This window comes from Leopardus geoffroyi, chromosome D4, assembly GCF_018350155.1.
Source record: "Leopardus geoffroyi isolate Oge1 chromosome D4, O.geoffroyi_Oge1_pat1.0, whole genome shotgun sequence".
Lineage (NCBI taxonomy): Eukaryota > Metazoa > Chordata > Mammalia > Carnivora > Felidae > Leopardus > Leopardus geoffroyi.
In genome coordinates, this window is record NC_059342.1 from 89,526,915 (window position 1) to 89,553,735 (window position 26,821).

The 26,821-nt window shown below is 60.2% G+C and overlaps 2 protein-coding genes and 1 long non-coding RNA gene across 9 annotated transcripts; 1 reads left to right on the forward strand and 2 right to left on the reverse strand.

Moving 5' to 3' along the window:
- Positions 1-118: 118 nt before the first annotated feature.
- Positions 119-17,419, forward strand: POMT1 (protein O-mannosyltransferase 1). 5 transcript variants are annotated; one of them, XR_006709923.1, is made up of 22 exons: positions 407-777; positions 1,166-1,323; positions 2,688-2,794; positions 3,098-3,148; positions 3,701-3,847; positions 4,553-4,664; positions 5,045-5,110; positions 5,198-5,291; positions 5,494-5,649; positions 6,562-6,692; positions 7,211-7,306; positions 8,245-8,337; positions 9,837-9,933; positions 11,860-11,952; positions 12,260-12,380; positions 12,755-12,852; positions 13,346-13,459; positions 14,228-14,354; positions 15,357-15,534; positions 15,963-16,158; positions 16,314-16,626; positions 16,769-17,419. XR_006709923.1 is itself a non-coding variant. In XM_045468118.1 (21 exons), exons 2-20 carry the CDS (start codon positions 1,202-1,204, stop codon positions 16,135-16,137), a joined length of 2,178 nt encoding a protein of 725 aa, XP_045324074.1. In that variant the 5' UTR covers positions 119-312; positions 1,166-1,201; the 3' UTR covers positions 16,138-16,158; positions 16,314-16,739. The 5 variants fall into 5 exon arrangements, 4 of the variants coding, with proteins under 4 accessions (XP_045324074.1, XP_045324075.1, XP_045324076.1 ...); XM_045468118.1 differs by lacking the exons at positions 407-777; positions 16,769-17,419 and adding an exon at positions 119-312 and having other exon boundaries at positions 16,314-16,739; XM_045468119.1 differs by lacking the exons at positions 407-777; positions 16,769-17,419 and adding an exon at positions 121-312 and having other exon boundaries at positions 15,963-16,152; positions 16,314-16,739.
- LOC123592772 lies at positions 2,610-23,837 on the reverse strand. The gene is made up of 2 exons (XR_006709924.1): positions 23,794-23,837; positions 2,610-2,845 (listed from the first exon to the last, which is right to left on the reverse strand). It is a non-coding gene; the product is annotated as an uncharacterized LOC123592772 (long non-coding RNA).
- On the reverse strand, positions 16,731-22,885 carry UCK1 (uridine-cytidine kinase 1). 3 transcript variants are annotated; one of them, XM_045468123.1, is made up of 7 exons: positions 22,637-22,874; positions 22,029-22,188; positions 20,942-21,038; positions 20,569-20,711; positions 20,397-20,491; positions 18,588-18,636; positions 16,731-18,110 (listed from the first exon to the last, which is right to left on the reverse strand). In XM_045468123.1, the coding sequence occupies exons 1-7, from the start codon at positions 22,742-22,744 to the stop codon at positions 17,932-17,934; spliced, it is 831 nt and encodes a 276-aa protein (XP_045324079.1). In that variant the 5' UTR covers positions 22,745-22,874; the 3' UTR covers positions 16,731-17,931. The 3 variants fall into 3 exon arrangements, with proteins under 3 accessions (XP_045324079.1, XP_045324080.1, XP_045324077.1); XM_045468124.1 differs by lacking the exons at positions 16,731-18,110; positions 18,588-18,636 and adding an exon at positions 19,345-19,518 and having other exon boundaries at positions 22,637-22,875; XM_045468121.1 differs by lacking the exons at positions 16,731-18,110; positions 18,588-18,636 and adding an exon at positions 19,693-20,098 and having other exon boundaries at positions 22,637-22,885.
- Positions 23,838-26,821: the final 2,984 nt, after the last annotated feature.

The following is a 26,821-nucleotide window of genomic DNA, read 5'->3' on the forward strand; positions in this document are numbered from 1 at the left end:
GAGCGTTCCCTGGGCACGGCGATCTTAGAACACCCACCCAGGCCGCTAACGACGTACCACAGAGGTGGACCTCCGCGCCTGTGCGCACGCGCGACGCCCGGGCCCGGAACGCACGCGCGCTTCCCCCCGCGTAAGGCTCCGCAGGCAAGGCGAATCGAGCGCCGAGCAGGCGGCGCGTGGGCGGTGCCGCATGCCGAGCAGCGTCGCCCCCGCGCGCGGCGAGAAACCCTAACGGTCAGCCCCCCACCCCACGGCAGATCCGAGGCGGGGCCGGATGCGGGAGTAGCGCTGCGGGAACTCGACGAAACGCGAGTACGTTGGGGGGCGTCAGGGACCAGGGCGGCACCCGGGAGAGCCTGCGCGGGACGCGCGTACGCGGCCTGAAGACGAGCCGGGGCGGGGGCGTCGGCGTCGGCGTCGTAGCCGACGGGGGGCGGGACCGAGGGCAAGTGCGCGCAGAAAGGCGGGCGCCCCGGCAGGTGCAGCCTTGGGAAAAGGAGGGGTACTGGGGCGAATGGAGCCTTTGGGGCAGACGGTGGCGCGGGACCAGTGCAGCCCATGGGGGAGGGGGGGGGGGAATGTCTGGAAGAGCAGTAGGGGCCTCCTGGGGCAGATGAGATCTCTGCGGAGAGGGGGACCGCCAGACCCCAGGTGCAGCTTTATTTGGTGCGACAAAGGGGGCGTCGAGTAGATGCAGCCTTAAGACGAGTGGCGCTCAAGGGAAGATGACGCCTCGGGGACGAAACGGGGGCGCCTGGGTGCAGAGGCACCCCCACGGTGAGAAGGGGGGCGCCTAGGTGATGGTGCTGCGGCGGGTAGGGGAGGAGCGGAGATGCTAGCGGCAGACGAGGAGGCTTCTGAGGGTCAGAAGGTCGAGGTCACCGAGGTGAGCGGGCTTCTGAAAGCAGCTCCTTTCCAAGAAGTGCTCAGCTGGTGTTCGTGGGGTGCGTCATCGAATGAGTGAATATTCGGGCATGAGGTTCCCAAACCCTCACCTTAGTTGTCTGTTCGTGTCCTCCCGATTTTCTCTCAATGACCCCACGACGCGTATGGTTCTTCGTAGCGCCGCCTGAGAGCCAGGGCAGTTGTGATCCTTTCTCTAGCGTCTGGGAGCCTTTAGGTTTGCCGCTCATTTATTGACGTCATCTCTTCCCTTGTTTTCTAGGGTGTTTTCGAGGACCTGCTTTTGCTTTTCTACAGGATGTTGGGATTTTTGAAGCACCCCGTCGTGGTGACGGCTGACATCAACTTGAACGTTGTGGCTCTGACTGCAATGGGGTTACTGAGCCGCCTGTGGCAGCTCTCCTATCCAAGGGCTGTGGTGTAAGCCAAACAACTCCGTTGGGGGTGGGGGGGGGGGGCGCGGATTCAGAAAGGATTGTCATTTGTTCATGCGCCGGTGACTGGAAGTGCCTTTCTGAACAGCGGAGGTGGGAGAGTGGAATTCTGGGCTTCCTGGCGACAGGTGCTTTTGGCAGAGGAGAGGCCGGTTTGTCCCCTGCTGAGTCTGCCTATCACGTCTTGACCGGTAGTTTTCTAGCAGGTGAAACCTGGCCCATGAAACAGGTGCCACAGCTTAGGTAACCGTTTAAAATCAAGGGTGGAGGGAGGAGGATTGATGAATTCGGAAGTGAGTCGTCACTAACCTTAAGAGAGCATCTTTTGGGGCGCCTGGGTGGCTTGGTCGGTTAAACGTCCGACTTAGGCTCAGGTCACGATCTCGCGGTCCATGGGTTCAAGCCCCGCGTCGGGCTCTGTGCTGACAGCTCAGAGCCTGGAGCCTGTTTCAGATTCTGTGTCTCCCTCTCTCTGACCTCCCCCATTCATGCTCTGCCTCTCTCTGTCTCAAAAATAAATAAACGTTAAAAAAAAAAAAAAAAAAAAAAAAAGAGCATCTTTTATTATAACGGGACGTGACTGCTGTTATCGCAGTGCTAGCCACTATCTGGTTAATACCTGTGTACTTTCTGCTTAACTTTTCGTGGCCGAAAACGTTGAACGTACACAAAAGTAGGGAGAACGATATAACGACCCTTACCAAACAGTATTCATCACCCAGCTTCAACAAGTTATCGATTCCTAGCCACCCCTCCCTCGTGGTGGATTTTTTTAAGCAAGTCATAAACAGTACGGTTACGTAATTCGGTATAGTTCTAAAAGATGACGAGTCTTAAAGAACAAAAACCATATTAACGTTAGCACGCCTAAGAAATTAACAGCAATATTGACAGTGTCATTGAATGTCCCTGATTGACTGAAACCTTTGTTTCGGTTGGTTTCTGCGTGTTTTGCTTTCACACCTGCCCCTGTTTCGTTTGGTTACCAGGTGTGATTCTGGACCCTTTGTCACACAAGTGGTGGTGAACGAGGGGATTAGTGTCAGGTCTCTGTGGCTTTTCAATAGGCCGCCTGCTAGCACGTCCCTCAATGGGAACAGTGGGGGTAAATAGAGTCTGTGTTAGGCAAACATGCAGAGTATGTGTGGCTGTTCTGTGCGTTTTCCCTCCTGTCCCGGTGGATGATGCCGTGCCCGTGTCTCCGTATTTGGGGACGGAGTGCAGTTGAGGCAAAAGTTCTGACCTTTGCTGAGCACTTTCTAACGTTGTTTGGGAACAGGTATATGGTTACCCTTGCGCCTTTGTTTGCTGAAGATTTCCGGTTGAATCTCACGTGGGTTTGCTTTTCAGTTTCGATGAAGTGTATTATGGGCAGTACATCTCTTTTTACATGAAGCGGATCTTCTTTTTGGATGGCAGTGGACCACCATTTGGCCACATGCTGCTGGCACTGGGAGGTAGGATTCGTTACCGAGAGAAGTATCCTTTTGAGACTTCTAAGCGAGTCTCTCTCTCTCTCTCTCTCTCTGCCCCTCTCCCACTCACTCTCTTTCAAAAATAAACACTAAAAAAAAAGAAAAATAAAAAAAACAACTAACTGAATAAAATTGTGGCAGTTTATTAAGAAAAGTAATAATGAAATAAGACCTGTAAGTGAAATTTCTGATTATTTGTCATTGTTTCCTTATTCCCTGCCACGGTCTGGCAATTCCAGAACCGTTTGCTGAATGGCTGAGTTACCGACCAGTCTTCTGTTTCAGGTTATTTAGGAGGATTCGATGGCAACTTCTCCTGGAACAGAATCGGAGCAGGTAAGAGTCATCTTCGTGGCCCTTACTGATGTGTACGTATCACAGTGGAGGGAGAGTGGCTTTCATAGGCTTTAACAAGCATGGTTTATGATGTGTCCGGGGTATGGGAAGTTTGGTCTAAGCGGACGACTTTGGAAAGATCTGGTTAACTCTCTTGGCGTTTAGTCATGGTAACTATCGCATCCTGAGTTTTTGGCACACGTAGCACGTTGCATACGTGGCATCGGACGACAGTCGCTTTTCTGTACGTGTAAATCTTCTACATTGCCTCAATGTTTTGGGGGAAAAGTGAGGTAAATTTGTAAATGAGTAAAGCACCAATTCCAGAATCGTCGGGCGTTGTTTTTAGGTGTAGCGAGAGCTAGGTTTTGAGTGCGCGCGGCTCGTTTCAGAGCTTTCATTTGTAGCTTGTACCTGCGTTCCTGACACGGCCCCTAGTTTTGCAGACTTGCGTTTTCGGTTCTGTGAACATGATGCCCTGTTGGAAAACACGGCTGCAGCACATGAAGGCGTGTGCATGGTGCATTCAGCTGAGTGTGGTGGTTCTTTCAGAATACAGCAGCAACGTGCCCGTGTGGTCTCTGCGCCTGCTGCCCGCCCTCACGGGGGCCCTGTCGGTCCCCATGGCCTACCAGATCCTGTCGGAGCTTGGTTTTTCTCACTGTGCCGCCATGGGGGCCGCCCTGCTGATGCTCATCGGTAAGACCGGGCCTCGGCCTGCTTTGGGGTCGCGCAGGGAAGAACCCAGCACTGGCCTTTGTTATGTGTGAGCGTGGCGCCCAGATGTGCCCCCACCCCCCGCCCCCCGTGGTGTCTCCTACTCCCAGGATGGAGGGAAGTGTGCCCGGTTCGCCCAGATTTGACTCTGGGAGTCACCTGACTCCCAGGCTGCAGGGTGGCGGGACCGTGTGTTCAGACTTGCGCAGTCCTATGTGGGGGTGGGGCTGCCCAGACGGGGCTCCCGGGTGCTCCGTGGTGCCTCCGCCTCCAGCCAAGTCCGGCCCGGGTTTATGGACAACTGAAAACTAAGATGAGAAGTCACGTGAGAAAATACAAAGAACTAGGGTTTGTAGAGTGAGTGGCCCCTCTAACGGAGGCCCTGAACCAGTGTCCTGTCCTAACGGGCAGCCCCACCAAGTTGGTATTCCTTGGGCAAATGGGAAAAATAGAGACTCAGAAAGGTTCGGCGACTCGCCCAGGGTTGCACAGGTCTTGCTGGGCATGATTCTCGCCTAAGAACCTGCCTTCGTGGTTCTGGACCACGCCCCGTCCGGCCCCCCAGTCCCGAACTTCACACCTCCACGTGCCGTGACTTTTAGGGCAGGCCCTTCCCGTGGGTGCTTCGACCTTCGTACGTCTGCCCTCACTACATCACAACCGACACGTGTGTCCTCTTTGCAACAGAGAACGCTCTCATCACTCAGTCAAGGCTAATGCTTTTGGAGTCCGTGTTGATATTCTTTAATCTGTTGGCTGTGCTGTCCTACCTGAAGTTCTCCAACTCCCAAAAACAGAGGTATGCAGGATGTGACACGCCCTTCCCAGTTCGTGAGAAAGAAGGGCTCGGGTGGTTTGTTGACCTGAGACGGTCTGATGCCTTTTCGTCTCGGAGAGCCGCCCGCTGGCTGCCTTTTGTCACCCGGACTGGCCCTTTGCTCCTTCCTGACTCCAGAAATGCGTTCTCATGTTTGCGTACTTTAAAGTAGCTGCAGAGATGTCCCGGCTAAAAAGAGATTTTGCCAGGGCCGACATTTGGGAGACGAGCGTTCGTTTTTCCCGTCCTGAAGCTCGGGGACAGCCGGCCGACCCCGAGAGGTCTGAGAAACGTGCCCTCTCGGGCCTCCGGGTGGTCTTTGGTGACCCGTCCCCAGCTTCGCTCTTCCTCTTTGACCCCAGGCCCTTCTCTCCGAGCTGGTGGTTTTGGCTGACGCTGACCGGAGTGGCCTGCTCCTGTGCCGTGGGGTGAGTTTGGTCCACGGGTCGGAGGCGGCGTTGGCGGCCTCCTGCTTCTGAGCCTCGTCGCAACGGCTTCTCATCGTGTCCTTTCAGCGTCAAATACGTGGGTGCTTTCACGTACCTGCTCGTGCTCGCTGTCGCTGGCGTCCACGCCTGGCACCTGATAGGAGACCGGAGTCTGTCAAACGTAGGTGCTAAAGTAGAGCGGGGCGTGTGGCTGTCCCGGGGTGGGGCAGAGGGCTGTGCCGGGCGCGGCTGGCGGAAAAGGCTTCTCAAAAGGCAGACGTCCGTGAGCCCCGCCACGGGCGGCCGCGTGGAGCCCAGAGCCCTGCTGCTGACCTGCGTGCCTTTGCGTGGGGCGGGACGCGACGTGTCTCCGTCCCGTGTAGGTCTCTGTGCTCTGTCACCTGCTGGCCCGCGCGGCAGCTCTGTTGGTCGTCCCGGCCGCCACGTATCTGCTGTTCTTTTACGTCCACCTGAGTCTGGTCTGCCGCTCTGGGCCCCACGATCAAATCATGTCCAGTGCCTTCCAGGCCAGCTTGGAGGTGAGGCGCGGTGCCCCGGCCCCCTTAGAGGACAGGGACAGGGCGCCTGGGTGGCTCAGTCGGTTGAGCGTCCGACTTCGGCTCAGGTCATGATCTCGCGGATCGTGGGTTCGAGCCCCGCGTCGGGTTCTGTGCTGAAGGCTCGGAGCCTGGAGCCTGCTTCCGATTCTGTGTCTCCCTCTCTCTCTGCCCCTCCGCCATTCATGCTCTGTCTCTGTCTCAAAAATAAGTAAAAACATTAAAAAAAGAGGACGGGGTGGACTCAAAGTTTTCCAATATAAACGTCGAGTGTTTAGGGGAAACCCGAGTCAAGAGGAATCTGCTTTAGTATTTCTAAATTAATCCTGCACATGCTGATGGTGAGCTAATGCACGAAGGGGTTAGCTCTTCAGTGTGACCTGCCCCGGGACCTCATGACGTCCTGCAAACTCCGGGCAGCTGCAAATGCTTCCGAGGACAAGCTCGACTCTGGCATTCGTTCATACTGCCTTTGCAGCGATAGTGAAATGTGCCAGTCGGGGCGGTTAGGACAGGAGACTCCAGTCAGACGGACCCGCTCCTGAGTGCTGGTCTGGGTGTTTGCACAAATCTGTCAGCTCATCCCGTTCCTACTTTTCTCACCTTTTGAATGGACAGGGTCGCCCTTCTCCGAAGATGCTGTCGGATCTTAGGGGTGTTGTGGAAGGGTAGGTGAGCGCCTGGCCCCAGAGCCAGCATCCAGTCCTCAGCAGCTGTGTTAGCGATTACCTAACGTGACATTACAATTAGGTCTCCTGTCATCACAGTTATGTGATAACAATGGCCACCAGTGTGAATATGTCCCCCCCCCCCCCCATGGAGGTGTAGCCATCAGTGAGGCTGGTGAGATCGGTCCCCCCTTTCTCACTTGCCACCTTTTCGCTTTTGTCTTAGGGAGGGCTGGCTCGGATCACGCAGGGCCAGCCCCTGGAGGTGGCCTACGGTTCCCAGGTCACTCTGAAGAACGTTTTTGGCAAACCCGTGCCCTGCTGGCTTCATTCCCACCAGAGCACCTACCCCATGATGTAAGGAAAGTGGCCGTTGTAACTTGAACATTGCAACACGTTTGGTTTGTTTCACACTTTGGCTGTTACCAGTTTTCACTGTAAATGAAGTTTATGGGGGGCGCCTGGGTGAAGCGTCTGACTTTTGATCTCAGCTGACATCTTGATTTCAGGGTCATGAGTTCAAGCCCTGCGTTAGGCTCCACAGCGTGGAAAAAAGGAAAAAGGAAAGAAATACACGAGACAGAAAGACTTTGGGCTCTGAGAGTCTGATTATCAATAAACCTTGTCGTGTCTGTGTATAAAAGAGGGACTTGAGGAGCAGGGGGCCCGGGCTCTGCCGTGTCAGCTGTGCGCCCTCCACGCTGGGCACGGCCTCCTGCTGGAGTCTTCCAGCCCCACTTAGACTTAGACGTTCGTCCTCCCCCCCCCCCGCCCTCCGCGGCCCCCCACCCTGCTAGGTGACATTCTCAGGGACCTGGAGAGGAGGCTGCTTGCTGCCCGCTGGCAGACGCGTTTCTGTGTTGGTTCCTTCACAGATACGAGAACGGCCGAGGCAGCTCGCACCAGCAGCAGGTGACCTGTTACCCCTTCAAAGACGTCAACAACTGGTGGATCGTAAAGGACCCTGGGAGGTGCGTGCAGGCGCTGGGCCTCCGGGACAGGGCTCGGCTCCTGGGCTCCTCGCCGTGTGCACGTCCTCCCTCGGAGCTCCGCGAGCAGCTCCGTGCTGATGAGCCGCAGTCGGGGGGTAGATCCTTCCTCCGTGAACTGGCCGCTCTCTGTCCCACCCCTGGGTTCTGTACAGGTGCATCCCAAACGCTCCTCTGTCACCATCCACCCCACCTTCCCCGGGCATTCACCTCAGGCCTCCCAGACGGAGGACCCCCCTGTCCCCCTCTCCCAGTCCACTCCGTCAGCCAGGCCGTGCTGTTGCCCATCCAGTGCAATCCGGACCTCTGCCCTCGGCCCTGCGTTTCTGGAGCGAGGCAGGCTCCACACGTGCTGCCCCTCTGGCCGGAACCGTCCCACTCAGCTGGCTCCTCTGGGAGGCGGCCTGGACCGCCCTCCTCCCTGTGGGTGGCCCGATGGCTTCCCCGTGTCCGTCATGGCTCAACCGTTGGCTGCTGCTTAGCTTGCTCTCTCGGCGGCTGTGTTCCCCATTTACTGCGGTGACGTGAGGCCAGCGGCCACGTCCGACTGACCGCACGCACGGTGCCGACCCGACGGGCCCTTAGTACGCTTTCATCGAGGGCTTGCCGGAAAACAGATTCCATCCTTTCGAGCGATTTCTGGGCGGGTGCAGGTGTGTCTGCCACTCCGCCGTTTGTAGAGAAACACAGAGCAACCAGAGCGTGGTGATGGCGAGCGGGGTCACGACAGGACGCTTGGAAAGTGGCCTGAGGTCTCAGGAAAGAGTTAACCAGACTTCTGTGTTTTGTTTTTTACGAATTCACCTCCCATAAGGTACATATTGCCGCCGGTGGGAGAATGTGGAGCCCTTGCCGCCCGGTGGGCGCGGTGCTTCTGCGGGGGCCCGAGCTCGGTCCCAGCCGGCCCTCTGTCCCCGCAGGCACCAGCTGGTGGTGAGCAGCCCTCCGAGGCCCGTGCGGCATGGAGACGTGGTGCAGCTGGTGCACGGCATGACCACGCGCTTCCTCAACACGTGAGTGTCCCTGCTCGGCCCCCTCGGTCCCCCTCGGGCTCTCCGTTCGGCGAAGCCGCGTCTGCCTCCCCTGGGGCGGCCCCGCGCGGGACCCTGCACTCGGTGGGTGCGAAGGAGCAGTGCGAGCCCGGGAGGCCCCAGAGCTTCGAAAGACAAGTTTGGGGCGAGCACGGGAGTTGCTTCCCGCACAGGATGAAGTGAAGTCCCGTTGCTTGAAGCAAACGTGAATTCGAGAAGGATTCAAACGCGGGCTCCGTGGGGCTGGGAAAGGTCCTTACGTGTGGGTTCTCAGCCCTCACCTCACCTGACCCGAGCCGTCCGCACATCGATGGGCCCGGGCCCCATCTCTTCGTCCACCCGGCTTCGTGGGTCATCTCACGGCTCTCCAGGACGCGTGAATCGTGCCTCGGGTCCCGGCCTCCCCCCGGAGGCCACACCACAGACCTTGGCTTTGGGGTACAGCAGGTTCCCAGCCTCTGGCCTGCTTCTCTCTGGAAAGAGTCAGTCGCTGAGCCGCCCCCTGGGTCCTTCTCTGTGTTCCCTTCCTCTCCTCAGATAAGACCACTTCTTCCCGTCCGCGTTCTCACTGCGGCCCAGGCCAGGCCTGTTCCCTGTGCTGTTGGGGCCGGTGCCCCGACCTCTGCCTCTATTCCCCCCACCCCCGACAGCGGCGCCGTGTGAACACAGTGCTGGCCTTTTGGCCAGAAGCACTCCAGTGGCTTCCACGGTGTGGCCCTGACACTCAACGTCCCCACTTCTCCTGGCTGTAGGCCCCCTGGGATCTGCCCCTGGTGACCCCCTGGTCACCTTCCCTGCAGTCACCCTGGCCTCTGCTGTCCCCACACGACCAAGTGCTGCACCCCTGGGGCCTTGACACTTGCTCCATCGGCCTGGAAAGTTCTTGGACTCACGCCCCCATGGCCTGCTGTGTCCATGTGTCCACTGAAACGTCACCTCCTCGGAGTATTTCCCGGGCACTTTCCTTGCTACTTTGGTTTTATCGGTGGTGCCTACAAGCCTGGCACTCTCTTGCCCATATGTGTGAAGGTCTGCCTTCTGCAGGGTGTGAGACAGACTCCGTTCCCTGTGGGGTCCCCAGCTGCTCCATAGTGCCCAGCGCACAGTAGGACACAGCGAACGAGGGTGGTGGGTGTTTCTGGACATTGGAGGTCACCGGCACTGAGGGCACCTTGTCCCCCGACAGTGCTCTTCGTGGCCCAGACGTTTCTGAGGCCTGGCTGTCCGGGAGCTGCCGGATGCACGTTGTCGTGCTTCTGGGGGATCGTGGGCGCTTGTCCAGCGACACGATGCCTCTGTCAGACCCCTCGTCACGTGTCCTTTCCCCCAGAGATGTGACTGTGGCAGGCGGCTGCCTTTTCCGTGTCACGTTTATCAGCAAGCCCCGGGGTGGTGCGTCCTTGGGGACCCTCGAAGACCTCGTGAACGCCTTTTCGGAGCAGCCTGAGGCAGTCCCTCCGCAAGCCCGTTTCCCTCTCCAGGCACGACGTCGCGGCGCCCCTGAGCCCCCACTCGCAGGAGGTATCCTGCTATGTCGACTACAACATCTCCATGCCTTCTCAGAACCTCTGGAGACTGGTGAGTCCCCACCGGAAACGGGGCTTAATGGCCGTCAGCACCGCATCCTTTTAACGTGACCGTTCAGAACTGCCATTTGGAGCGGTTCCGATTCAGGGGCGCCCAGGGGCTCCCTCGGCGGAGCGGGTGACTCTTGATCTCAGGGTCCTGAGTTCGAGCCCCACGTTGGGTGTAGAGATGACTTGAAAATCTGGAGGGTGGCTCAGTCGATTAAGCATCCAACTCTGGATTTCAGCTCAGGTCATGATCCCAGAGTCATGGGATCCAGCCCCGCATCGGGCTCTGCACAGAGTGTGGAGCGTGCTTAAGATTCTCTCTCCTCCTTGTTCTCTCAACTGAAAAATAAAATCTTAAAAAAAGAAAAAAAAAAACAAAACAATTCTGATTTCGATGTAAAATTAGTGACTTTTAGTCATAAGGTCATAGGTGTTTTTCTTGGGGATAGAGACTTCCCCTGAGGCAGTGACGAGGTTACGGAACGGTGGGTCAGTGCTCCACGCCGGCCGTATGGCTCACGTGGGCCTCCCGGTGAAGGTTCCCTCTGACTTGGTTGCTTGTTCAGCCTCCAGGTCACTGAACACACGGGGTCGGGGGCCTCGGCCCCCCTCCCTTGACCAGGGGAGCCTGATGTTAACCAGCGCCCCCGCCCCCCCCCCCAGAGTTTCCCCAGGAGCTGCTTGGCCCTTCAGTCGGGTGGTTCCTTGGGGTGGCCCTTTGCTGAGGCGGCGGGCGCTGTGGTCGCCCTTCCTTGGAGCCTCCAGGGGCACGTGCCGTCCCCACAGAGTCACTCTCTAGGGCTGCACGCGCGTCCAGCAAAGAAGGCAGGAGGAAAGCGTTCCGTGGCTGGGTCCTTGAGCCCGCAGGAGTTAAGGACGTGCTCGCAAACACCGCTACAGTCCCTTGAGCGTGGTGACCCGCTGGGGGCCCTCCCTAACGAGAGGCAGGCTTTCCTCGCAGCGGCAGCAGCTGCCCGCCGAACACCAGCCTCCTCGCCCCACTTCTGGTTCCCGCAGGCGTGACTGGCACATCCCACGGGGTGCGGTGCCGCTCGCAGGCCGTCCCGGCAAAGCCAGCGCCGCGAGGCTGCTGTCGGTGCTCGTGTGCACGCTGTGTCTCCTGTGTTGCGTCTCCGTGGGCAGCTGTCTGCCTGCAGTCTGCTCGTCTCCCCCCGCCCCCCCCCCCCCCAGATGTCCCCGCTGGACACACACGCTCCGCGCCCAGCCCAGCCTGGAATCTCTACTGAGGGTCCTACCCACCGCCCTTTCTGCCTTCCTGCTGTCGCTGATTCTTTTCCTCCTCCTCCCCCCTCTTCCCCTCTCTTCCCCCCTCCTCCCCCTCCCCCTCCCCTTCCTCCCCCTCCCTTCCCCCTCCTCCCCCTCCCTTCCCCTGCCCCTGCCGGTAGCACCTTCAGCCCCACGCACCCACACTTCCCACGGGAGCTCACAGAGCTGGGACAGGGCCGGAAGATGGCTGGCATCGGCCGTGCTTCTTGGCCAGGCCTCCTCGCCGTGCCCACTGGGCCCCCCGGGCCCTCTGGTTCTCGCCGGCAGCACACGGCCTCACGGGGTCTTCTTGAGGCTGCGATAAGGTATGACAAGGCCAGTGCTCTTGTGACGTTCGTGTTTCCGTCATGCTCTCTGGGGAGTCCCTTCCAAGGACCTGTCGGGGACCACGTGTGCACTTGCCAGAGAAGGCAGTGCTCGGAGGTCCCTCGACTCTGCGGGAGGGCGATGTGTGCCCCGGACCCGCGGCACCGGCCCCTGTGCTTGGGTGTCCGCTGCGAGGTCAGGGCCGCCATCCTCTTAGCTTCCCGGAGCTTGGTCCCTCGCGCCGGCCTGGGGCAGTGTCGTCTGGTGACCGGTCCTCACGTTCCGTGGAAGGAAGTGGGGGACGGAACGAGACGATGGACGGGGTCTGCTTTCACAGGACATCGTAAACAGAGACTCCGACGCGGGGGTTTGGAAGACCATCCTGTCCGAGGTCCGCCTGGTGCATGTGAACACCTCCGCAGTCCTGAAGGTGAGAGGGCGCCGCGTCTGGCTCGCCCGTCTGGGTGGGGGGCTCGTGAAATCGGTTTACGGATCCTTCGGGCCGAACGGGCTCCTAGCGGGCAGCGCATCTGGCCAAGGTCCTCGCCGTGTTTCCTGCCCACTGACGAGGCAGGACTTTATAACTTCTCACGACCGGATCCCGCCGTGACGGCCCCACGGGGGAGAGGCTGTCGCCCTTGGGGGCTGCAGACAAAGTGACCGGGTGGCGGGGGCGGCGGGCGTGAGCCGGGGCCTCGAGCCTCCCAGTCACGCCCCGCCTCCCTTGGTTTTGCCAGCTGAGCGGGGCACACCTCCCGGACTGGGGGTTCCGGCAGCTGGAGGTCGTTGGGGAGAAGCTGTCGCGGGGCTACCACGAGAGCACCGTGTGGAACGTGGAGGAGCACCGCTATGGCAAAAGTGAGTCCGGCCTGGCCTGCTGGCCACCCGTCGCTGCCCCTTTACCAGGACGCCGGCCCCGCAGGCTCTGGCTCCAGCGGGGGCTGGACGCGCTGTTCACGCTGCTCCCCACTCAGCCGAGCCGTGAGCAACCGAAGCCGTCACTCGGAAGTGTTGCCGGAAGGCGGTATGAGCTGAGCTGTCTGACTGGAAAGATCTAGATTTGGTGGGTGCCGTCCCGTTGCGGGGGGAGAGCCGAGCGGAGTGACACGGTTAGACGCAGCCGCTGTGGGCGGTCTGAGGAGGGGGAGGCCCGCTTTTCACCACGCCGACGGCTGTGTCGCGGGCTCCCCGACCTTCCACTCACGTTCCTCTGGGTCCGGTGTGTCTGTCAGGCCAGGAGCAGAAGGAGAGAGAAGTGGAATTGCACTCGCCCACGCAGATGGACGTCCACAGGAACCTGAGCTTCCTGGCCAGGTTCCTGGAGCTGCAGGTGACGCGGTGGGGGTGGGTGGGTGGGCGCACCATGGGTGTGCGTGGGGGAGCGGGCTCCTGGCCACACGGCACTGCGCCCCGGAGAGCGGCTCCCTCCCCAGCGTCAGCCTGGGGCCTGGCTCAGTGGGGCGGGCTCCTCTGTCTCCGGAAGTGGCCAGCGCCCCAGTGTCAGCCCGGGGGTCCTGTGATGTCAGGGGCAGGAGTAGTCAGAGCCCAGCCAGCAGCGTGGCACACGCTGAGCCCCCCGGGTCAGGTCATCGCGTGCCACGGTCAACACGATGGAGCCCGAGAGAGGTCAGAAGCAGAAAGTCGGGGTCCCGTCTCTAAAAGCGTTCTCAGCACCAAGTTCGGTTCTCTCGTCTGCAGACAGGGTGGCTGGAGCTCTGGGGCCGCGTCTCAGGGGAAGCGGGATGCCCCCGTGACCGGGACAGGTCCCTGCGCGGTGAGGCGTCTAGCTGTCTGCCCGCCTCAAGCCTGTGGCCTTGTTGCAGTGGAGAATGCTGACGGCCAAGAGCGACGGCTCGGAGCACAAGTACAGCTCGTCACCACTGGACTGGGTCACACTGGACACCAGCATTGCTTACTGGCTGCATCCCAGGACCAGCGTAAGTGGGTGCTCGCACTGGTCGTAAGTGGGTGGCCGTCACGGTCGTCCCTCGAGACTCCCGTGGCGTTGAGAGCAGCCACCGCGTCCTACCCAGCCTGGCTTCCTCCAGGGCCTTCCTCCGCACGGAAGCCCACGATGGGCTTTTTCCCTACACGAGTCGGCAGCACAGGGTCAGTGCTCCTGCCAGGAGGGTGCTCCCTCCCTCACGTGACGAGTAAGGTCCTACACGTCTGCGCGTTGACGGAAACCAGGCTTTACTGCTCTGGGAGGAGCAACGCTGTTCCCCTTTCCTGACAAAAGCTGTATTTTCCGCAGAGCATGAGCGGCCGAGCCCGCCAGTGCTGTTTCCATGTGTATCGTCCCTCTTGTCCCAGTAGGACCAACGGCCCTGGAGCTGGCGCCCGGTCAGTTGCCAGCAGATACTCCCCAAATTTTCATGCTGAAAACGCTCACCTCTCTCGTTCCCGCCGGAGCGGGGGACGAGCCATCACTTGCCGGGAAGCAGGGTCCTTGACCCTTTGTGGTTCTGGGTTGGCCCTTGTTAATGTAAGAGTGCCGGCCGCGCTCGGCTGGGTTTCTGCCTACCAGATCAAGGAGCTTAGCACTTTTCCAGAGGGAGACTCATTGGGAATAGGCACGTCCATCAGCAGTGGGGTCCCAGCCTGCGCCAGCGTTTGGGCTGAAGGCCGGCAGACAGGCGAGCGTCATCGAGGGTTTATCCCTCTGGGCGGTTGATGGCCGACGATGTGTCCCTGTGTGCTCACAGGCTCAGATCCACCTGCTTGGGAACGTCGTGATCTGGGCTTCGGCCAGCCTCGCCACTGTGGTCTACGCTCTGCTCTTCTTCTGGTACCTGCTTAGACGCCGAAGAAAGATCTGTGACCTCCCTGAGGGTTAGTGCGGCCGGTTTCTTTCTTTTTGTCTCTTTCTCGAAAGCAAACATTAAAAAAAGAGAGCATGAGCAGCAGAGGAACAGGGAGAGAGGGAGACACAGAATCCGAAGCAGGCTCCAGGCTCCAAGCGCCGGGCTCGAACTCACGAGCTTGTGAGTCGCGAGATTGTGCCCTGAGCCGGTCAGACGCTTAACCGACTGAGCCCCCCAGGTGCCCCGAATGTGCAGCTTGTTTCTGATGGGCATTCACAGCACTTCTGGTGACAGCCCGGCCTCACCAGGATCCTGCACCTTAGACGATTTTCTGCATAGAAGGAACTTAAATCAATTTTTGTCTCCCTAGAGACAAAATGTTGCGGTTGACTTCCCCAGTTGTGCCAGAGGCTTCTCCGGGGAAGTGTGGGTACCAGGCAGCGCTTGCTGTGACCTCAGGACGTGACAGCCTGAGTGCCTGCACGCTCGGCATGGCTGGATGGCACAGAGTGGCCAGCAGGCGATCTCTTGGGCAGGGGTGCTTTACAGTAATAGAAACCACTGTAAACCATCTTGAGACAGAAGAGCTGTAAGGACGTGGGGCAGGGCGGGGCCACAAAGGCCTCGGGAGCCCTGTGGCCCGTCTCCACTCTTCCCGCTGACTCTTGACCCAGCGGGCCGGCCGGGCGCACAAACACAGCCCCTTACGGCTCTTACGGGAGGCTGACCCACTTGGTGGTGATCCCGGACAAGCCAGGGACCGTGGGGACCAGCTGGGCCTGCCCCCCACCCACCCCGGGGGCTGGTGTGGCTCAGAGGGTCGGGATGGTGAGGACCCCGCGGGAAGCCACCGGAAAGTTCTTAGGACACAGTCCGCTCTTTCCCCAGAGATCACGGGAAGGGTCAGGAGGTGGGGGAGGAGCGAGTGGGCACCCTGAAAGATGAGGCAGGCAGCTCCGGGGACCCACAGGGCCTTTGCGGGCGCGGCCTGAGTCAGCAGCGCTGGCTCAGGGTGACCTTCCCGCCCCAGATTCCTGGCTGCGCTGGGTGCTGGCGGGGGCTGTGTGTGCCGGCGGCTGGGCGGTGAACTACGTCCCCTTCTTCCTGATGGAGAAGACGCTCTTCCTGTACCACTACCTGCCGGCGCTCACCTTCCAGATCCTTCTGCTCCCCGTGGTCTTGCAGCACATCAGTGACCACCTGTGCAGGTGCAGGCCCTCCCCGGGGCCCCGGAGTGACGGCTTCAGCGTGGCGTGGGACGGGCTGAGGTCACAGCAGGGACGCCAGGGGAGGAAGCTGGGGCGGGCTGGGAGAGGAGGTGCGGGTGTGGGAGACGGGGAAGGACCCCCGTGGCGGGGCTGCCCGGTGCACAGAGCTACAGCAGAGAGATGTGTAAATCCGAGTTCTGGAAGCTGGACCAAAGGGCATGGACTCGGGATCCAGGGTGGTCAGGGGCCGCAGAGCCTCTTGGGAGGGCTGTGGTACGACAGTGCTGAATGTGGGGACGCTACTGTGGGATCATGGGTGTAGATGGAAGATTCGGGAAGATGCACTAGGGTCACTTTCGGCACATCAGGCAGGGCGTGAGGAGGGTGACAGGGTCCCTCATGCCCGTGCCCTGCCCTGGTGCCCGCAGGACCCAGCTCCTGAGGAGCCTCTTCAGCGCCCTGCTTGTGGCGTGGTACTCCTGTGCCTGTCACGTGTTCAACACGCTGCGCCCGCTCACCTACGGGGACAAGTCACTCTCCCCCAGTGAACTGAAGGCCCTTCGCTGGAAGGACAGCTGGGACATTCTGATTCGCAAATACTAGCAGGACACAAACACGGTGAAGGTCTGGGCCGGGGCCAGGCAGAACTTTGATGGGGGTGTTCTTGTGACAGGGTAGCCCTAAGCCTGGCCGGCTGGCCGGGCTACTGCGGTTTCATTTTTCAAACAGTCCTCGGATAAGCAAAGTTCGTTTTGAGCAACGAAATTTCTTTGTTCCAGGCGTTAAAGAACGCGGCCTTCTGGGTCCACTAACGCCCAAGAACCTCCCGAACCAGGCTAGTGTGGGACTCACGCTGGAGGAGAAACAGGAAGGGAGCGAGGGTCGCGCCAGCCAAGGCCCCGGTCGCTCTCCCGAGCGCCCGCTGGACCTGCCCCGGGTGAGGTCTTGAGGACGCGCTCCGAACACGGTGGTGTCCCACAAGCTACCGAGTGATAAGCCTTTGAAGAAGCAGAGGTAGGATTCTGGCCACTGCAGTGAGGACCCTCACTGCCGCCGACTCTCAACCCCCCGCCCCTGTGGGGTTCGGCTGAGGTGCGTGGGCGAGCGGCACCTGCAGCACGTGACGTGAATTCCAGCCCCGCGGATCCGTGTCCTGAACCTGCCTTCCGTGTAGAATTAAAAAAGGGACAAATTGGTATTGGTAACTGGTGGTATTTATTGATTCTCTCTCCAGAAGGGGAGAAAATAACCTGGACAAGACTGTCACACGCATCTCAGAGAGCAGCCACGGAGCTCGGCCAAGCCCAACTGAGGTCCCATCCGTGTCACTACACACAGTACTCGCTAGAAGGACACCAGAAGTGCCCGTGCGGTTTAGCCGGTGGCTTTTACAGGAACGGGGCCACTGGGGAGGGGAAGACAAAGCAGGACAACATGGAGCCCAGGCATCGTCTGTGCGGCCGCGGACTCTAGGTGTGTGCGGGGAGACGGGCTGCCTTTGGACGGTGCGCCCCGACTCAGGAAGGCCTGTCCGCAGAGCACGCGGGGCCCAGGTGGCTCCTGCAAGCGGGGAGGCCTGACCCCGAGTAGGACCGTGTGTGGACACGGCGGGCGCCAGCCTGCCTCCTGTCCCAACCCGCGGGGCCGGGGACGGGGCTCGGGCCGGGGGAGCGGGGCCCGTCCCCTGCGGCCGAGGCCGGCTAACGAAAGCTCGTTCCCGGGGCTCCTTCCTCGACTCTGCCCTTGGCGCACAGGCCAGGAGGAAGGAGAGCCCTCCGTGGCTCCTACAGCCGTGCGTGCCAGACCGGGTCGCACCCCACTGCGGGGCACGAGACTGTCACTAGGTCACAACTGACGGTAGAATAAATAACAACGAAACAAAACACTCGCACGTGTAACACGTAAAAAGGGGAAACGCTCCCTCTCCAAACCTATGTTTCGGTCACACGTTGTGTGGGAACCACACCGTCCTGGACAAAGTCCCTCACGCTGTGGGTTCCCGTCGAACACACTGGGACAGCCACGGCGTCCAGGCGGGCTGCTCAGTGCTCCCGAAATAACGTGACTTGCTCGCCACACGTTCTGTGGCACGCTTCTCAGTAACTTAAAGATGGACTCGAAGCTTCCTGAACGTGAGGAAGCAGGTGAAGGCAGCAGGAGGGCCTGCCGCCATCCCGGGGGGGGCTGCATGTCACAGGTGCGGGTCTGCCCACAACAGGGAGGAACCCCGTGATCCTCGCGCTCCACCCCCACCCCCCCGTCTGCACCGTGAGACGCAGAGAGGAAGCAGCAGCTGCGTCCACGGTGGGGGGGGGCAGGCATCTCCGGACACAGCCGGAACAGTCCGTCGGGGCGGGGGGGGGGGGGGCCTGCCCGGGAGGCCGGGCACCCCGCCGCTCAGTGGGGTCTGCTGCTGGACTCCAAGTGCGATCGCTTGCCGGAGGTCAGCACTGCGGGATGGTCTCCCGGCTCGGGAAACGTCCTCTTGTAGCTCCGCCCATTGGACCCTCGGTGCCACTTGCAGATGTCGCCGCTCAGGATGTCCTGGATGTGCTGCACAATCAGGTTGATGGCCACTGTAGCAGAGACAGAGCGCACTTTAGCCGCGCCCGTTCCCCCTCGAGGCCTCCAGGCCAGCGAAAAATCTGCCGCGGGCTCGCTGGGCCGCGCCTGCCCGCGGCGGCCCTGGGCCTGGTGGCACCGCGTCTCAGCAGACAGAAAGACGCGGGTCGGGCAGTGAGCACAGCAAAACTCGGCGGCCTGGTTTGCGGGGGTTTCTGTGAACCAAGAGCCCGGGTAGGCCGCTCTCTGTGAACGAGGGACTCCCCCGTCGATACAAACCTTTTCCCAGCTTTACTGAGCTATAATTGACGACCGGCATCGGGTCAGCTTAAGGTGTACGATGTGTCAAACCCCTTTTCTAATACTTGGAACCTGTGTCGTTAACGTGCACGGACAGGCAACCATCCCAGCCTCAGGAACGGTGCCAGGACCGGGCAGGGTCTGCTTTGGGGCTCTGGGAGGCAGACGGAGGAGGCGGGGCGGGTTCTTACCCATGTTGTCCACCCCTCGGGGGATGATCACGTCGGCATACTTCTTCGTCTGCAAGGCAGAAAGGGGGGTCTCGTAAGGATCTGTCCCCCCCCCCCCCGGGGTGACTGCTAGTTGTTTGAGGCCAGATTCAATGGCAGGAGAGCAGCCCCAGGGCGTGGCAGGGACCGGTGTCATGGCAGACAGTGGGGCCGGGATTCAGGGCTTAGCCAGGAGCCGGAGGCAGTGACCCAAGAGGCAAAACAAGAAGGAGAAGTGGAGGCAGCCGGAAGAGACGTGTCTCTCCCCTGGTGTCTCTCGCGCTTTCCCGTGGACACCACCCTGGGAACATTTCTCTGTGCCAACAGCGCACCGAGCCAAGTGCAGAGGGGCGTCCTGCCACAACACGTGACCTTCCTCCTCAGGAACTAGGAAGCTTTCTGCAGGAGGCCCGGTGCGGTGAGCAGGCCGGTGGCAGCAGACTGGATCCTGGCCGTCGTCAGCACCTGCTTCCTCGCTAACCCTCCCCAGCAGGTGCCCCTCTAGGTACGGGCAGGGAGACAGATACACCAGGAGGCACAGGGCCACCGAGGAGCGACCCCAACTAGATGCCGCTGAGGGGGACACATGTGAATCAGGCAAAGCAGAGGGAGAGCAAAGAGAAACGGGTCTGGGCTGAGGGACCGACCCGCGGAGTGTGCAAGGTTGCAGGCGGGTCAATACAGACCAACAGGTCACGTCACAAGAGATGAGCCACACGGGCCGGCGGTGGGGACCCACCGAGGACATGAGCACAGGGGGCCAGGCTGGTTCCACAAGGTTTGCTCACTGGTGGGGTGCAGATGAGGGGACGGCAAGGGGCAGGAGGGAGGGAACCCAATGCAGAGCTGAGAAAGGTCGTGCTCCCGGGGGTGGGGGAGGGACACGGCCACCCAGGCTGGACTTGGTGTGAGGCTGCGCGTAAAACGAGTGGCAAGTTCAAGGGCGGTCCACGCTGGGTCACCGTCAGACCGGGCACCCAGAGTTTTGCCGTAAACCACCTACTTTGTCAAACATCTTCCTGTGAATAACAGGATATAGCCATTTACTTCTCTAACCATTCTCCGGGCGCTTCAGGAAACGTGAACGTGAGATAAAAAACGTTCTCTTCAAGCAACGGGAGAGGGAATTCGTTTGTCCAACTTAACCGAAGCAGGAAGCCGCGTTCGAGTGCCTTTGTGCCGTATTTCACTTTTAAGAAGCAAAATATTAAGTTTCCCCTGAGAAGCACCTGGAAACCCTACCTAGTTAGGACGGAAGGTGGAGGACACGACAGATGGCCGTGCAACAGTGAAGGCCTCCCCGCAGGCCACCTGGACCTGGAGAGCCAGCCACGTGCAGCCTGGAGAAACACGTGGCAGGGACAGGGGGACAAAGTGCCTACGGTGTGCCAGATCTGTGTCCGTTTGGGCCGCGAGCAAACACGTCCCTGCCTTCGTGGCGTTTCCCGTTCTGAGAGGGGCCAGCAAAGCAGGGAGTGTGAGACCAGAGGTGCCTGGAGAAGGGGGAGCAGGGGGTTCCTGGGGTGAGCACGTGGGATGAGTCAAGGCCCGCAGCAGGGAGGAGGTGAGCCGCGTGGACGTGGGGGACGAGGGGCTTTTCTAGGCAGAGAAAGTGATAACGCAAAAGACGCTTCAAGAGCTGGGAACGGCCTGGGAACGAGGTGCAGTGGGCTAATCTCTCCATTTGTAAATCAGACCCTGTGCACCCACGATTCAGCTCTCCCGGAACAGGGCGCCAGGGGTCCCTCTCGAAAAGGGAGAAAAGGAGGGTCCCGAGCAGGCGAAAGGTACCGGCAGGCAGAACTCCTCGAAGGCCGGCTTCACGAAGGTGGTGTACTGGGTCAGAATCTGCTCCAGATCCCTCCCGCGGTGCACATCCCGGAGAACTGGGGCAAGAAGAGGAGGCCGGTGAGGACCGGCGGCCGGCCTCGGCCAGGGGCAGAGAGGCCCGCGGCCGCCTCACCTCTTCGCGACAGCCTGACGTCGGAGTCCGTGTCCACGAAGAGGCGCAGGTGAAACATGTCGCGGACCTCCTGGCTGTAGAACACCAAGATGCCCTCAAACAGGACTACATCTGCAGGGTAGACCATGGTGGTCTCCGGTAACCTGTGAGGTGAGACCCAGAGATGGGCCCTGCTGGCGATCCGGGGTCCGGGGGGCCCGGGCCCAGTCGGCGTGGAGGGGGACAGATCGCAGCGGGGGAGGGGTGGGTGAGACCCCTGCAGAGAGACCACAGGGCAAGGCTGCCGCAGGTCAGTCTGTGGACGCCCCGGCGGGGACACGCTAGCTGCGCCCCCCCCACACACACAGTCCCTCTCCCTGGAACCACTGCTCACCTGGAGTGGGTCACAAAATCATAGGTTGGGACCTCGACGGTTTTGCCCTCCACGATGTTTTTCAGAGTCCTGTGCATCAAATCGTTATCAAAAGCATCTGCGGGGGATAGAACAAAAGGCAAGACTATCTATCCAGTGGCCTTGTGCCGGGAATGGAGCGACTTCCTCTGCCTCGGGGTCGGCCAGCCACGACCCTCAGGAACATTTTGGACTGGGAGCCGCCCCAGCAGACTACGTTTACGGGGCCGCTGCCCAGGCTCCTGTCCCACACAGAAGTTTGCACCCAGTGATTTCCTGAATGGCCAGCCCAGGGAGGTAGGTGGGTTAGAAATCTACTTCTATTTTTTTTTTTTAATGTTTATTTATTTTGAGAGACAGAGCTTGAGTGGGGGAGGAGTAGAGAAAGAGGGAGACACAGAATCCCAAGCAGGCTCGAGGCTCTGAGCTGTCAGCACAGAGCCCGACATGGAGCTCGAACCCACAAACCGTGAGATCATGACCTGAGCCGAAGGCGGACGCCTAACGACTGAGCCACCCAGGCGCCCCCATCTGCTTCCATTTCTGAGAAATAACCACCGACGGACACTCCTCAGGCCTTCCTCCCACGTGTCCCCCAAGAAAGAAAGATGGGTGCCAGCCACAGGGTGAAGTCTTCTAGCAGTGGCAGGCAAGGGCAGGCTGGCTCTCTCCCCTCATCTATCTACCCCATTTCCACCTGTCCCCTGACCAGACCAGATCAGACCAGAGTCTGCCCTCTGGTTTACCCACTGCTTCCCCTGCTGGCCTCTCAAGGACTTTGGCCCCAGGGCAGGTGGGGAAATGCAAAATGCTGTGCACAAAGGACCCCAAACAGCTGGAAGTGTGCATGGATTTCTCCGGGACCCCAGTGGTGGTCCCCTCCACCGAGACGGGACTTCCTGGCTGGCTCCAACCAAGGAAGCGGGGAACGCCTGCGGGGCTGCTCGGGGCCCAGGGGGCCAGGCAAATTCCATGGAAGCACTCGGGCCTCTCTGCATCCCCATCCGACCCTGGAGCCCAGACCCCTTGGCCTGTCCTCCCCTGCTCCCCTCAGGGTCTTGCTCTGCACCTGGGTGGTCGAAATTGTACTGGCCCTTCAATGCCTTGGCTTTCTGCTCTGCAGTCAGGACCTTGTAGAACCTATCTTGGCTCAGGATGACCAGCTTCCGCTGCCGGTGGTCCACTTCGTTCTGGCCCAGCAGCTCCATGATCTTCTCACACACAGTGGACTGGGAATACACAAACAGGATTCCCTCCTGGACCCGCTCCTCCTGCCACGGGGCGGCCCTTTCCCGGCCGTTTCTGCAGGGAGCTGGCTTCTGGGGACACCGACCCACCAGCCCCCACGGACTGCCCAGCAGGCCGGCGACAGGTGGGGCTGGGCTCGGGGTAGGGCCGCGGGGCACTGGCAGGGGCAGCACGCACTGGGGGCCCCAGAGGAACCAGGCCGGCGGGAAGGCTGTGGGGGTGGGGGCCGGAGGGCAAGCGCCCCCCCGCCCCGCCTGCCCACCACGGCCGCAGCCCCGCGCCCACTCCGCCCCTCGCTCCGCCCACACCCTAGAGGGGGGCGCCTTGGCAGCCTCTTCTCTGGCTAGAGGCCGCAACGGGCCGCCCGGAGTCTCAGGGGGCTGGGGATCGAGCTGCACGCAGGCCCCGCCGGGCCGCTCAGCCCCTTACCTTCCCGCTCGCGGTGCCGCCGCTCACCCCGATCAGGAAGGGCCGCTGGTGAGGGCGGTCCGCCTCCGGCGCGGCGCCCTCGCAGTCGCCGCCTCCAGCGGAAGCCATCGCGGGCTCCGCTGGCCGGCATCGGGGTCCTCGCTCCCGGCGCCTCCCGGAACCAGCCCGTCTGCTCGCCCCCGCTCGAAGGTCGGAGACGCCCCCCCCCCCCCCACCGGGCTCCACTTCCGGGAGCCCCGGGACGCGAGCGCGCTGAGCACGGCGGGAGTTGTAGTCCAAGGCAGCGGAGGGCGGCCGCGCATGCGTCAGGCGGGCCGCCCACCGTTGCCGGGGAAACGGAGGCCCGCTGACCTTCCGCGGCTTCCGCCGGAGCCTCTCGCGCAGCCGGTTTGCGGCGAAGGACGAAAGCCGCCAAGTACCGCATTTGGCTGTAGGAGATTCCAGTCGCGGAGCGGCCTCCGCATCAGAGGCGGTGTCCCGGAAAGTTCCCTCCGTCTGCGCCTCAGGTGCCTAGGGGCTTCGGGAATGATCTCCCGAGACTGCAGGCCGGGGTGGGGTCAAGGGGAGCGCCAGGGCCGGCAAGTCAGCCTCCTGAGCCGCGTGGCCAGGGTGGGAAACACCGACTTTACGGCCTCGTGAGCTGTCACCCCGAGAACGCGGTACGGATTCTGCTCCTATCCAGCGTCCTCGCCGGCGCACAGCCTCCCTCACCCCGCGCTCCACTCCGGCCAGTTTCCTAAAATTCCCCCGATCGCGTCGCTCCTCCCCCAACCCCCGTCTTCAGCGGCTCCCCACCAAGTCTCCTTAACCTCCCCAGCACTTGGTGACAACGATGACTTTTTAGACGCCTGCACTAGGCAGGCTGTGAGCCAAGGAAGCAGACTGGGTACCCCTGTCCCCCTAGTGCCTGGCGCAGAGAAGGCAAACGCTGATGGGCTCAAAAGGTCTGTTTCCGCAAGGGATCAAGACTCTCTTTACAGGTCCGGCTCCCCATGCAGCGTGAGCCCCATCTTGAGTATTTGATGACAATGAGGTATGAAGCCACAAAGACTGCACCAGGCAAAGTCGCTGTTTAGGCAACTTCAAAAGTACCAGCCGGGTTGCCTGGGTGGCGCAGTCTGTTAAGCGTCCAACTTCGGCTCAGGTCATGATCTCACCGTTGGTGAGTTCGAGCCCCACTTTGGGCTCTGTGCTGACAGCTCAGAGCCTGGAGCCTGCTTGGGATTCTGTGTCTCCCTCTCTCTCTCTGTCCCTCCCCCGTTCATGCTCTGTCTCTGTCTCAAAAATAAATAAACGTTAAAAAAAAATTTTTTTTTTAAGTACCAACCCATCTCAGGAGGGGCTGCAGGCAGCTTCTGCTGGTCAGAGGGCAGGGGTGCAAAGGGGACTTGGGCCTCCTGAGCTCTGGGACTTGGACAGACTGAAGCCAATGCAGGGACAGGAGAAAGCCACCTCCTCACTGAGAGGAAGGACCTTACACAGGAGCTCAAAGTCAGGAGGACCACTCACCTGCTAACAGTGAGCATGTGGGGTCCGGAGCCGCGCTCTGGGCTGAGAGAGGGGCCAGCCCTTGGGCCCTGCTGAGTGACCTCTGGTGGTTCTGTGATCACTTTGCATTTCCTCTGTTCCCAAACGGGGAAATGTTATGACTTGTTAAAATTAACATTTGGTAAGTGGAGCGTGGGGGTGGGGTGGGGGGCGGGGGTGGGGGGACTGCTGAATGGTGAGCAGAGTTTCAACAGACCACAGAGAAATTGAAGCAGAGACATTGACTACCACAGGTCCTGGAGGAAATACACATCACGGTCTCGAGGGGCCACCCAAGGAGGTCAAGGCAGAGTGCAGACAGGCAGGACCTGGTCACCTGCCTTTGTTAGGGTCCGTGGGTGGCGTGCTTTGGGGGTCCTGGGCTAGGGCCGGATCGGTCTACTCAGACCAGAAGAGTGGGGAGAAGCCGCGTGGGCGCAGGTCACGAGGGCAGCCGCGACATCCTGGGAGCTACCACTTGTCATCACTCTGGCTGCTCCTGTCCTCCCCAGGGCCTGCGCTCCCCTCAGGACCCGTGCAGGGGAAGGTCTCTGCAGGCTGCTGGGCGGGACAGAGTGGCCACAAGGCCGCAGTCCCACGGAGGGTGGAAACACATCAGTGAGGCTGTGATGCCAGAAAGCTCACAAAGGGCTGGGGTCTGACCCAGAGGAGGGGCCTGTTCTGGGTTTTCTTCAATTCTGTATTTGTCTCTTCGGCAATCTGTTCTTCACGGGGCCAATTATATTAATATATTAACTGTATTTTCTTATTTTTTGTACCCTTGACGCTCTGGCCTTCAGGGCTCTATAGGCCCCGGGAGAGACTGCCCTTCCGAGGCTAACCAGTTCTTGGAACAGCAGAGAGAGCATGTCTCTTACCTGCAAACCGGCCGGTCCCCAACCACTTCTCGTCTGACTCTCACTCAGGCTCCCACCAAGCCCCGGGCCTGGACCTTTCCTCCCGGCTGTCCAATCCTACCCTTTGCAGGGCTGACTCTTCCCAGCACCCCTTCCCCAAGGTTACACTCCAGCCCCGCCCCAAGCTGGACCAGGCGAGCCTCATCCAGGTCATTAGTGGCCTGGGCACTTTTCCTGGGGAGCACCTGCTAACCGCTGCAGTGTAAGCAGATTCTGCAGTCGCTTGCTTGAGGCTCGTCTGGAGAGCAGAAGCCCCATGAGGGCAGGGCCCTGGCCGAGCCTCTGCTGGGCATGGTAAATTGTTGTTGCTGAGCGGGGCTCGGGGCTGAGAAGGCTTTGGGTTTCTCAGCAGCGAGGCGGGCCTCGTAAAAATAAGCGGTGACAATCGTCTGGGGTTCTCGGCTCCTGTCCTCACCACCCACCCCCCCCGCCCCCTGCTCTCCAAGGCCGCCCTCCTTCCCCACCCCCTCGGCCTACCCAGTCGCCTGCAAAAATGTCACTTCATGCCAAGCACGTCTTTAAGCTTTTATTGAACACAGGTGGGCACTCAGCACTTAAAGCTGACCAGGTGTCAGTGCTCTAAGTAGCATTTATTGCCATCTTCCTAATCACAGAAGGAACCCATGCTTATTGCAGAAAACACACACACACACACACACACACACACATAAAACTAGAATCACCCATCACCCCTCACGCAGGGAAAGCAGCGGTTTTGTTTCCCCATGTCGGCTCTCTGGCCTCATGCGGCTATGGCTACACGGTAGGATGATAAATAAGATTTGGCTCCGAATCTTAAATAACAACAGTAAAGCCTCACATCAGCCCTATGATGTGGGTACCATTATGCTCCCATTTTCCTAACGGGGAAGTTGAGAAGCAGAGAGATCACATGGCTTGCCCACGGCTTCCGGTCCAGATAGCCGAGCTGGTAGGCGTAGCAAGCCAACCCAACCCCTATCCACACTCGCGCACCTTCCAAACGCCGAGAAGCGCGTACCCTCTCTCTTCCAAGACAAGAAAGGGAAACGTGATAGACCAGGCCCCTGAATGAAGAAGGTCCTCGTAGCCAGCGGTTGAAACCGAGTTGCCCACGAAGGGGTCAGGACCAGATGGTGCCTCGGAGGTGGGAGTCAAAGCCACAGCCCCCCAAAGAGCCGCTGGGTTCGGAAATGGCCCTGTGCCTACTGCTGGAGCCTAAAGGCACCGCCCTTTAGTGAACCTAAGTAAACCACTATACCGATGGCTCTGGGTAGAAAGAGTCCTCCCTAAGAAGGTGGAACCCTTGGCGAGCTCTACGCCCGATGCGAGGCTTGAACTCACGAAGCGAGAGATCGTGACCTGAGCCGAAATCAAGAGTCCGACGCTCAACTGACTGAGTCACCCAGGCGCCCCTAGTTTTTTATTTTTTAAAGTAATCTCTGCATCCAGTGCGGGGCTCGAACCCGCAACCCCGAGGTCCAGCTCCGCACTCTCCGTGGCCTGAGCCAGCCAGGCACCCCTGAGGTTTTCTCTGGGTGTGATGGGGTTTATGTGTTCTTGGGAGGGAAACCACAGATGAGGGGCCATCACACCGGGACATATGACATCCTCAGGTGTCACTAGTGATGTTAACCTTGATCACCTGGCTAAGGTGGTGTCTACCAGGGTTTCCACTGAAAACTTACTTTTCTTCCCCTTGTACTTCGAAAGTATTCTGAAGGAGGTACTTTGAGACCATCCAAATACTCTGTTTCTGCTG